The sequence below is a fragment of the Podarcis pityusensis genome (genome assembly GCF_964106645.2).
Source record: "Podarcis pityusensis genome assembly, chromosome: 2".
In the NCBI taxonomy this organism is placed as follows: domain Eukaryota; kingdom Metazoa; phylum Chordata; class Lepidosauria; order Squamata; family Lacertidae; genus Podarcis; species Podarcis pityusensis.
The window spans coordinates 81,568,628-81,579,203 of record NC_138029.1 but is presented as its reverse complement, the minus strand read 5'-3'; the positions used below and the strand labels follow the sequence as shown (position 1 = coordinate 81,579,203).

Sequence of the window (10,576 nt, the reverse complement as noted above, 5' to 3'; positions counted from 1 at the left end):
AAATGTCCAGGTTTCTTAGAAGCACGTGCACCTGCCTATCTACATCTATGTAGTGGATGGCAAGGTGGGGCAGTGGCACTCACCTACCCTCCTGGCAGCTGAGTTGCTGCTCTTTAGCAGGTGGGGTAAAGCAATGGGGAATTTGTAGTGGTGCAAACACACCAGCAGGACAGCTGGATTGGTCCCATTGGTGTGTTTGCCCTGTGCCAACTCCCATGCTGCTTTATTCCCTCTCTTCTGCCCAGTAAACAGAAGTGATTCAGCTGCCAGGTCACCCAAGATCTTGTCCACTACTAATAGACAGATAGGTAGATAGATAGGTAATATGCACAAGAAGGGCCCTGGCTGGATCAGTTCAAAAGCCCATCTAGTCCAGAATCCTGTTTTCAGGATAAGTTGGAAGGGACCCTGAGGATCATCTAGTCCAACCACCTGTGACCTTGGCATTATCAGCACCATGCTCTAACCAACTGAGCTAGCCAGGTGCTGAGTGACACCTGTGGCAAGCCCACAAGCAGGACCTGAGTGCAACAACCACTCTGCCCACCTATGATTCGCAGCACCTGATATTCTGAGGGATATTGCATTTGGCAGTGAAGGTAGAAGGGTTGATGGAACAAATGGCAGGTGGGGGGAGGGACCAGCCCAAGACACTTTGCTGCCTGAGGCAAAAGAGCAAACGGTGCTCCCCTTCCCCCAGTCAAGGAGCATAGCAACCAAGGCTGGCCAAGATATTTCAGCACCTGATGCCCCAAATCCCATAAGGAAATCCCACAAGCAATAAGAATGCAATAATAAATCTCAATTTACTGCCCTTTCATGACACCCCAAATTAGCCGCCAGAGGCGGTGCCCTCATTCTGGCTGAAGCGCAGCAAGCGGCGGCCCATGGGGGTGCGGACACCACTCCCTCTTGATTCGCAGCGTTTATGTTAAATAACCGACTGAAGGGAAAGAGGAGGTCTCCCTCGGGGTGTGAAAACCACAGCCGTATCCGAGCAGCTTCTCCCTCCTTCCCTCCCTGCAGGCGCAGAGCAGCGCAATCCGGCAGAAGTCATGGGGTGTTCCCACAGCTTGGGATACACGACTCGTTTCTCTCTCTTGCTTATTCATTTCTTCTCGTCGTGTGCACCGAATGAAGCGCGACGTGAAATAAATAAATAACAGCCCCGGAGAAGCTGCAGGTGGTTTTCTAACAATTTATGAGGAAGGAGAAAGCTCCCACCGAGGAGATGGCAAATAGGGCTGTGCCGAACCAAGTCCCCAGAGGGGCGAGCTTGCATCAGGCAGGGGAAACCACGCCGCGAAGAGCACAACAATCATATGGAAACATCCCGCGTCCTCCTCCTCCCGACCTCAACCCCGCCATTTTTTTCAGTCTGTCCCTAATCCCCCCCCCCCCAGTTGCCTTTCCACTCGCAGGACTAAACCCGCGCCTTGGCATCGCCTGCTCGTCACGACCCGCCCTCTCCAGGCCTCCCTCAGCTCCGCGCGGTGGCCGCTTCAGCCCAGACGCGTGCGCGCGCGCACGCACGCCCTCACCCCCCCATTGCCCCCATCGCTTTACAGCCCCACGGGAGGGCAAGGGTCAGCACGGGCTGCGGCTCGGGCAGAGGGCATGCGCAAACAGTTGCCATCAGCGAACTGGAAGCGAAGCGACAAGGCTATTTTATAAGAAGGAGAAGCAGCGAAATAGGCAACCGCGCTGTGGGGAGAGGGAGGCGGGGGGTGTGTGTCGTCGGGACGTGCTCTCCGCCGCTGAGGAGGGGGAGCCGAGCCGCCGCGCTCCTCATTCCCCGGTGACACGAGGCGGGTCTAGCAGGGGGCCACCTCCTCCCAGCCCTTCTCATTGGCTGCTCGGCGATGCCCGTGGCTCCCGGCCCGTCCGTTAAATGGGACGCTCATTAGAGAGCAGTTTCCATTGACAAAAGCGCCGAGGGGGGGAAAGAGGAAAAGAGGACGCGCTCGAGGGGCGCATGGGCAAGCGCGGGCCGAGGCTTCCTGCACGCTGGCTTCGGCGAGGCGGCGGCGGCAGCGGCAGCAGCGAGGGAGAGAGCAGGCGCGCTCTTTCGCCTGAGGTGGATTATTCTTGTTTCTTTTCCTCAGCGCCTGGCCGTTGGCTCGCCGGAGCTCTCCCCTGAGACGACGTTTGGACGTCGCCGCCAAGCCGAGAGGATCCCCGGCGGAGGGGGCTGCGAGAGGACGAGGCTGCCCGGCGGAGGGGAGGCGGGGGCTGCAGAGCCCGGCCTGTGAGGGCGGCGGCGGGCGCGCGTCTTGCGGGGGCTCCATGACTGGGAACGGAAGAATCGAGCCGTCCCTCTGCCACCCGCCCGCCCCCAACCTCCATGGGCGGCAGTGAAGATGGGGGCCCCCTCTCCTCCTGGTAAGTCACCCCGTCCGCGCGAGGAAGCTGTCTTGTTGTTAGATCTCCCTGCCTGCCTGCCTGCCTTCTCTCCCTTCCCGGGCTGCGCAGGTGAGCAGCTCCATTGTGCAGCCGAGGCACCTGCTTCCTCCAGCCGCCCGCCGCCAACACCCTCTTCTTTGGCGTGGTTTGCGGGCGCCCCGGTGGTGGCACTTGACGTCGGCCGCCGCCGCAGCCCCTCGCCTCCCCCTCAGCCCGGCTCGCTGCGGCTGCCTCGATTGTGCTCCCTGCGCGCTATTATCTAAGCGGCGGCTTCTCTCGCAGAGCTGGGCAGGGCGAAAGACCAGCCCCGTCCTCGTGCTCATTTGACGACGGCGACGCCGCCTGTCTTTTTACCGCTCGAAGCTTGCGGCGAGGGGGGTGTCGGGGAGCGGCCGGTCCGGTCGGGGCTTCCCGCCGGGCGAGCTTCGCCTCGGCTGCTCGCATCCCGCCCTCCTCTCCCATTTTCCAGCCTCAATATGGCTTTCCACCGAGGAGCTGCAGTATGACTGAAGTGGGCAAAAGGGGGCGGGGGAGGCGGAAGCCCGGGGTGAGGTGAGAGCGCGTGAGCCGCCCAGGGGGGTCTCGAAGGCTCTGCGTGGGCGCGTCGCGGCGAAGGGAGAGGCGAGAGGGGAAGCCCGGCTGGAGACTTTGGGCAGAGGGGGGCGGGGATGGCGGGGGGGGGGGAGCTGGGCGACGGAGACTGCGCTCTGCTCTTTAAAGGGACGGATAACGTGGAGTTGCAGAAGGGTCTGAGCAGCTCGAGGCTGAAAGGCACTGACTGGGATTTGGGGGCGGGGGGAGCGAGGTTGGAACCGGGATCCTGGCTAAGGAAAGGGGTGAGCCATTGATTCGAGTTGCCTGGGAGGGACCTGCAGTTGGAGACAACACTAGCAAAATTCCTCGGAGAGTCCCTGTCTCTCCATCATTCTGCCTCTCGGGAGCGTTTGCATTTGATGCTCCTTCCAGCGCTCCTCACGCCCTCGAGCGTGGACAGAGGCTGCCAGGAGATCCTCTCCGGAGTTGCGCCCTGCGTGTCTGGCTGGGGGGCGGCGGCGGCGGCGATTCCCCCCTTGCAGGTGTCCGCCTCCTCCTCCTGGTCCCTCGCCAGGTGGGGCCCGCAGCCTCCTCACCGCGCTCTTTCTCTCTTTCGCCTGGCAGGTGGCTGGGCTGAGCTTCCCCGGAAGGATGCACCGTGATGACTCCCACCGAGCGGCGGCGGCACGAGCACCGTCGACGGCCGCGGCGGCCCCGCCACCTCCTTCTCCTCTAGCGGCAGCTGCCGAGAGCTCAGCTGTAATGGAAACTGGGGGCGAGGCCAGGACAGCACCTCCGCGGCGGGGAGGCGAGGTTGGAGCTGCTGTCGCTGCAGAACGCGCCGGCTTCCCAGCGGCTGCCGCGGCTGCTGCCTTCGCTCCTGCGGGTGGAAAGGGTATGAATATTGATGGAGCAGGCGGCGGCGGCGGCGGCAGCAGCGCGTCGGGCATGGACCCTGCTGCAGTGCCGCGAGGAGGCCGGCCCGCGGCCCCCGCCCCTTTCCTGCGAGTGCCTTACGCCAAGGATCCCAAAGCAGCCCACCAGCGCTTCCTGCGGAGGAGCGTGGTGGACTCCGACCAGGAGGAGCCCACCTTCGAGCCGCCCGAGCCGCAGCAGCCGCAGCAGAAAAAGATCATCCTCTTCTCCAAAACCAGGAGGATAATCGCTGAGAGGGTGAAAGCAGGGCAGAGGCCGGTGGTGGAAGAGGCGCAGCCCGGGGAGCAGCCCGCCGAGCCGGCGAAAGCGGCCGCCGCCCCGGAGGGTCTTCCTAGTTCAGCAGCAGCAGCAGCAGCAGCAGCCGAGGAGCCGAAGGAGAGGAGCGGCAAGGAGGATGCGGAGAAGAAAGAGGCGGCGGAATCTCTCAAGGAGCAGAGCAAGTCCAAGAAAGAGGAGGCGGAGGATGAGGAGGAAGAGGCCGACATGAAGGCGGTGGCCACCTCCCCCGATGGCAGGTTTCTAAAGTTTGATATCGAGCTCGGAAGAGGGTCTTTCAAAACAGTCTACAAGGGGCTGGACACGGAGACCTGGGTGGAAGTGGCTTGGTGCGAACTCCAGGTAAGTGGCAGGAACTATCTGAATGACTTGGGGGGGGGGGGGAGGTGTGTGTGCTTAAATGCCCTGTAAGCTGAGGACAGGGTGCAGGAGAGTGTCATCTAAAAAAGCTTTGTTGGAATCGTCTCTACAGCTTATCTTGTTCCTGGGCTAACTATAGCTCCCGTGTTTTCATTGGTTCCGGCCCTTCCCCCACATCATATGCATACACACTCCTCCCAGGTTTAACTCTCTCAGCCCTGTGATTTGCCAAGGGCAAGGTGCCTCTAGTGTAAACTAGAATTTTAAAAAATAAGCTGCTCTACAAATGTCAAGAAGGGCCTCCAAAGGGTTAAAATGTTCCTGGACCAGCTGCATTGTGGGCTACTAGAATCTGAACTAAATATTCCACAAAATGTAGCACTTAATCACAGCAAAATACTTTTAATTTATCTTGGAAGAATGTACAGTAATTGCTTGAAGCAGTTGTTACAATGCTTGTGTGAGTGTTAAAGGCACCACAGGACTATTTCTTGGTTTTACAGTGGCAGGCTTTGTCTTACTTTAGTTGTAGAAAATACCACAGGCAGGGTTATTCTATGGAGTTTGAATAAGAAGCAGATTCCATTGGGTCCAACAGGTTTTACTCTTAAGGAAGTTTGCATAGGTGATTACTTACGGTGGGAGTAATCCCAGATGGCCATAGGATTGTACTGTTTATTATGAAGATCTTTTAAATGTCCTGAATGAATTGGAAAATGGAAATATTAATGTTACTTTGGCTCAATGAGCATCTATCTAACTGAAGGATCTGATTTGTTATTAAACACAGTAGTGTCATCTGTTCCCTCCTGCTAAAAAAGACTTTCTGTTTAACTTAAAAAGGGAATCATAACTGTGGCTAACATTTATTTGTCAAAAGTCACGTAAATTATATGGCAGGATACTGAAATGACTTTTTGAACCTCACTTCCCTTTCTAAAACAGAATAGACTTTCCCCTTCCCCCCCTCTATGTCTTTATTCATAATAGACCTTTATCTTCTCTACCACACATGCTCAAGTGAGAAAAAGCATCTATGATCTTTACAGTCCACTTCTCTTTTCCCTTCTCTATTTTTGTTGCATATTATATTTATGATGTGGCTGTGGGAATTGGTCATAATTCACATTTTTGTTTTTGTTTTGTTTGTGAAGCTGTTTTGCAGAAATAGTCTTTATGGGGTCTTGGAACAATGGTTGATTAATAGGACAAAAAGCTGCTTCAAATACTTTTTGCAAAGTTGCAGACAACAAGGAATGCATACTTTTCATTAAACTATGATAGGATGATGACTGGTTGTTACCTCTTTCTAATCACTTAGGATATTCTGTATTCTGTGATATTTCATGCAGCAAACCTGTAATGTTGAATTATAAAATTGATGCTGACCAGCTTGTGTATGAGTATCAGAATGAGACCTTATTATTATTTTTTAATACCCTTGGTCCTGAATTATCCTGCTGTTTGTAGGGGTCAGATTGTAAACTGAATCTAAAGTGTTATGTCCTGCAACATTAGACTTGATTGAGCTACTTATAATGGAACAAATTGCAATAATGTTGAAGCTTTTGTGCAACTGGAGACTAGTAGGAGAGCAAGCACATGAATTAGTAACAGAAGTAGATGCCATTGTTGAAAGGAAGCTATGTATATTTATAGGGTTGTATCCAACTGAGTTCTAGACCCACTGGAATGACTGAACCGAAGTCATTCCTATTAACTGCAGCTGATCTACTCTGAGTAGGACTAGCATTGGTTACCACCCCATGTATTGTTGGCTCTGCTTTATCACCAAAGTCTTAAGGCAGCATCCTGTATCCATTTTAGGTTTATGAGAGAGGGAGGAAGTATTATCCAATCCAGTTTAGCATTTGATCATTCCAGTTACAAATACGAGTGCTATAATGTAGCTTGTCTGGAGTCAGTCATGACTTTGGTAGTTTTATAAAATCATCTGTTTAAAAATATTCCATAATAGCAGCCTATGCATCTGAAAATATTTAAACCTATGGCCATCCAGTTTAATAGAGTGCAACAAAGTTGAAGTGTTAAAAAAAAGAGAGGAAAACCCATCTCTTTGTTTGTTTACTTTTTAATCACATTATTCATAACTTCTATGTTATCTCAAGTAATCCCCCTCCCGTACTGTATTAAAAAGCCCCATCTTAATATTTCCTATGTAAATAGCATGGATCAATACCCCTAATCATTTTGGTCACTCTTTTTGTACCTTCTTTCTGTTAGGCAAATGACATCTTTAGGGGTTAAATCCATCCCCCAGGCACTCTACCTTCCCTGCCCCTGCTTAGTATATCCCTGATCCCATTCACCAGGAGTTCCTTTTGCAGGAAATGAACCCTTTCTTGTACTACTCTAGTAAGGTGTGTTGTCCGCATTTTGAAAAGATGAGTTGGCGAAGCTCATCTGAAAACAAGAAATTGAGTCTTTAGTGTCATCGGTGCAGTCCTGTGGCATGCCACTAGAGATTCAGCTGGCACCTTCTGTTTTAAACTTTAAATGCCTGCTGAACACTTCTCTATGCTGCCAAGCTTATGTAAGCAATTACAAAAACACATTTCTGTAATGGTTGGTTAATGATATTTTGTTTAAAATTTTTACATTGTAAAAAAAACACAACTTTTAAAATTGTATATAGTTTCTGTTGTAAACTGCTTTGTTTTTTTAATGATCTAACAATATATATGTATTTTGATAAAGATATTGTATCTATAAAGCCCAACAACTTGCAATTACCAGCTGCCCCCAGACTGCCAAGTATACAGTGGGATTGCCTTACAACTATTGTTCAAAGCATCCCCCCCCCTTTTTAAAAGGGTATATGTTTTAGGATGTATGTATGAAACGGGACATGGGTGGCACTGTGGGTTAAGCCACAGAGCCTAGGGTTTGCCGATCAGAAGGTCGGCGGTTTGAATCCCCATGACGGGGTGAGCTCCCGTTGCTCGGTCCCTGCTCCTGCCCACCTAGCAGTTCGAAAGCACGTCAAGTGCAAGTAGATAAATAGGTGGGAAGGTAAACGGCGTTTCCTTGCGCTGCTCTGGTTCGCCAGAAGCAGCTTAGTCATGCTGGCCACATGTACGCCGGCTCCCTTGGCCAGTAAAGTGAGATGAGTGCCGCAACCCCAGAGTCGTCCGCGACTGGACCTAACTGTCAGGGCTCCTTTTACCTTTACCTTTATGTATGAAACAGAGAGAAATCACTCAGTGTTGGGAAACACTATCTGTCCTGTTGTGGATTGAATTGTGAAAGTGCTAAGAGTTTATTCACTTTGATTGGATGTCAAATATAAATATAAACCGACCAGGACTCTGCAGTCATCATCTGGGGAGCTTCTTGGTGTGCCTCATTCACAAAAGGTCCAGGCCATGGCAACATGAGAATGGGCCTTTTCTGCAGCAGCTCCCCATTTGTGGAATACTCTCACCAGGGAGGTTCACCTGGCACATTCATTATACATCTTTAGGCGCCAGGTGAAAACATTTCTCTTCAACCAGGCCTTTGGCTGAGTAATATTCTGTGGCAGGGTTCCCCAAACTTGGGTCTCCAGCTGTTGTTGCACCACATTCCTATCATTTCCATCATTCCTAGCTACCAGGACCAGTGGTCAGGACTGATGGGAATTTCAGTCCAAAAACAGCAGGAGATCCAAGTTTGGGAAACCCTGCTCTCTGGTCTTTTAAATGTGTTTGTGCAAGAGGTGTTGTTGTTTTGTTTCAGCTATTTATTTTGTGCTTCTGTCTTGTATCTTTAATCTTGTGGATGGGCCTGAGATCTTCAGATGAAGAGCGGTGTATAAATTTAAACAACAGTAATAAGGGTAATAACAATAAATAATATCATGCTCATGGGAATGAGCCTAGGTTACTCTTGGGTTCTACACTCTCTCTTCCTTAGAAGACTTTGCTCCCATTTTTAGCTTAACTGTGGTTTGTCATTATATCCAAACCTGGAACTGTTGTTGGTTTTAAATATGGTTTAGCTGAACAAGCTAGGGCAATCTTCCCAGCCCAGTCCCACCTGGCAATGCCAATGATTTTGTAAATCATGGTTTGAAGTTGGCAGCTCTGGAAGTTGAGAATAGAGTACTTGAGCTCCTCTGCTCATTCCTGTAGTAGTGCCAAACAGTGGTTTAGTGTTATGTCCGAATGCAAGTCTTAGAGCCTGATAAGTGAAATTCCAATAATGTGAAAGAGTGACAGTTACAGGATTGTATCCAATGTTAGCCCTACATTCAGAAGGCCCTTTGAAATTAATGGTGATTGCTAACTTAATTCTGTTAATTTCAGGGGGTCTACTGAGAATATATCTTAGTTGGCTACAACCAAAAGGATTTTATTTCTGTGTTTAGCAATCAGAGTACTTTTACAGTTTTTTTTAAAAAATAACTTAAGCGGTTATAATTCAGTAAGCTGAACAATCCCTCTACATAATAGAAAGTTGAATAACATTACGGAAATCATGTAGGAGGATGGAAAGACCTTTCACGAAGTCAGTGATAGATCACCAGCATGTATCAAATGTCTATCCCCCTGTCTGGGGCCAGCACCCAGCTTTCACAGGCCCTCAGCATGGTGCCATGAGATCCCTGCTAGGCACTTCTGCTAACTCTGCCACAGTTTCTCTCTCACACACTCTTACTGGCACTGGCTGCCATTCATTTTACTCAGTGTCTCCCCCCCCCCGAGACATGCTGACCCACCAGGCAGTGGCATTTTGCATGAGAACCGAGCTGCTTCTTGGTTCTGATCTTTGGTGGTGGCTGTCATGTTAGGTCCAGCAAAATAAAGTTTTTAAAGTACGTTTCCAAGCACAATTCAGTGTTGGTGCTGACCTTTAAAGCCCTAAACTGCCTCGGCCCAGCTCTGAGGGCCTTCTGGCGGTTCCCTCCCTGTGAGAAGTGAGGTTACAGGGAACCAGGCAGAGGGCCTTCTCAGTAGTGGTGCCCGCCCTGTGAAACGCCCTCCCATTAGATGTCATAAACAACTAGCTGACTTTTAGAAAACATCTGAAGGCAGTCTGTTTAGGGAAGTTTTTAATATTTGATGTTTTATTCTGTTTTTAATCTGTTGGGAGCCGCCCAGAGTGGCTGGGAAAACTCAGCGGGATGGGTGGAGTATAAATAATGAATTAATATTATTATTATTCCCCATGGTATTAAGATAAAACCTGAAGTTCACAGTCGTGTCTGTCTGTATCTCTCTGTGTAATACACATGGCTGGAAGTAATACATTTGCATGAACATATTGCAGTGTTACAGAATTGTGTGAAATATTCTTTCATGTAGCAGAGGAAATGCAATGTGTGAAACAGCGTTCAGATTTCTGTTGACAAATGAAACGGTTGAAACTAAAGAAGGCATGTGATGACTGTGTATCTTGGCTTGAACTCACCATGTCAGAATATATCTCCAGCTATTTGTTTGAAAGAAGCAAATAGCCAAGAACCTCCATTTAGATGGGGTTTTGTGTATAGTTGGGTTATGTAATCTTTTAAGGGCATGTTCAAAACCATGATTGTAAAAGGACAGATCTGTACTCTTTCTTTGGCTGGCATTTCTATCGTCTTTATTTAGAATAGTTGGAATGTTTCTATGTATATCTTGCAAACTGCTTTAGCTTTTTCTGGTGGAGGAACACTCTATGTTCTCAGTAATAAAAAATGAAAGATAGTGTGTGGGGGGGATACTCTTGCTGTCTTGCCTTCTGTTATACAAATAAACCTATTTAATTTATTTAAGAATAAAAACATTATCACAGAAATCTCTTTATGTTGCTGCTCTTAATATGTCGGCACCTCCTTCTTGGAGGTAGGGTGGGAGACAATGAAAGAAATAGCAAATATTTCTAATTCTATTGAACTGGGGCTGAGCGCAGGAGCCCAAATGCTGAGAGTTGTTCAGCACATTGCAAGCTTTCAGGAACTAGGCTAGCTGGCAGGGATCTACCCCGTTGTGATTTAGGGCAACAGGGTTGGATCTGTGGGATCTATGCAGTATCTGATTCAGAGTGAGGCAAGGGAAGTTAAGAGTTTCAGTCCAAGGAATAA

The 10,576-nt window shown here is 49.8% G+C and overlaps 1 protein-coding gene across 14 annotated transcripts in view; it reads left to right on the top strand.

Annotated features, from left to right (window-relative positions):
* Positions 1 to 1,719: 1,719 nt before the first annotated feature.
* WNK2 (WNK lysine deficient protein kinase 2) overlaps positions 1,720 to 10,576 on the top strand; it is a 122,959-nt gene continuing 114,102 nt past the window's right edge. For 2 of the 14 annotated variants that reach the window (XM_080996645.1, XM_080996644.1), the window contains exons 1-2: positions 1,735 to 2,382; positions 3,562 to 4,491. In XM_080996645.1, coding sequence (XP_080852771.1) covers positions 3,589 to 4,491 — 903 coding nt within the window. In that variant the 5' untranslated portion in view covers positions 1,735 to 2,382; positions 3,562 to 3,588. Of the gene's footprint in view, positions 2,383 to 2,826; positions 2,956 to 3,561; positions 4,492 to 10,576 lie in introns of those variants that run through there. The other 12 variants (XM_080996655.1, XM_080996648.1, XM_080996647.1 and 9 more) reach the window with 11 other exon arrangements.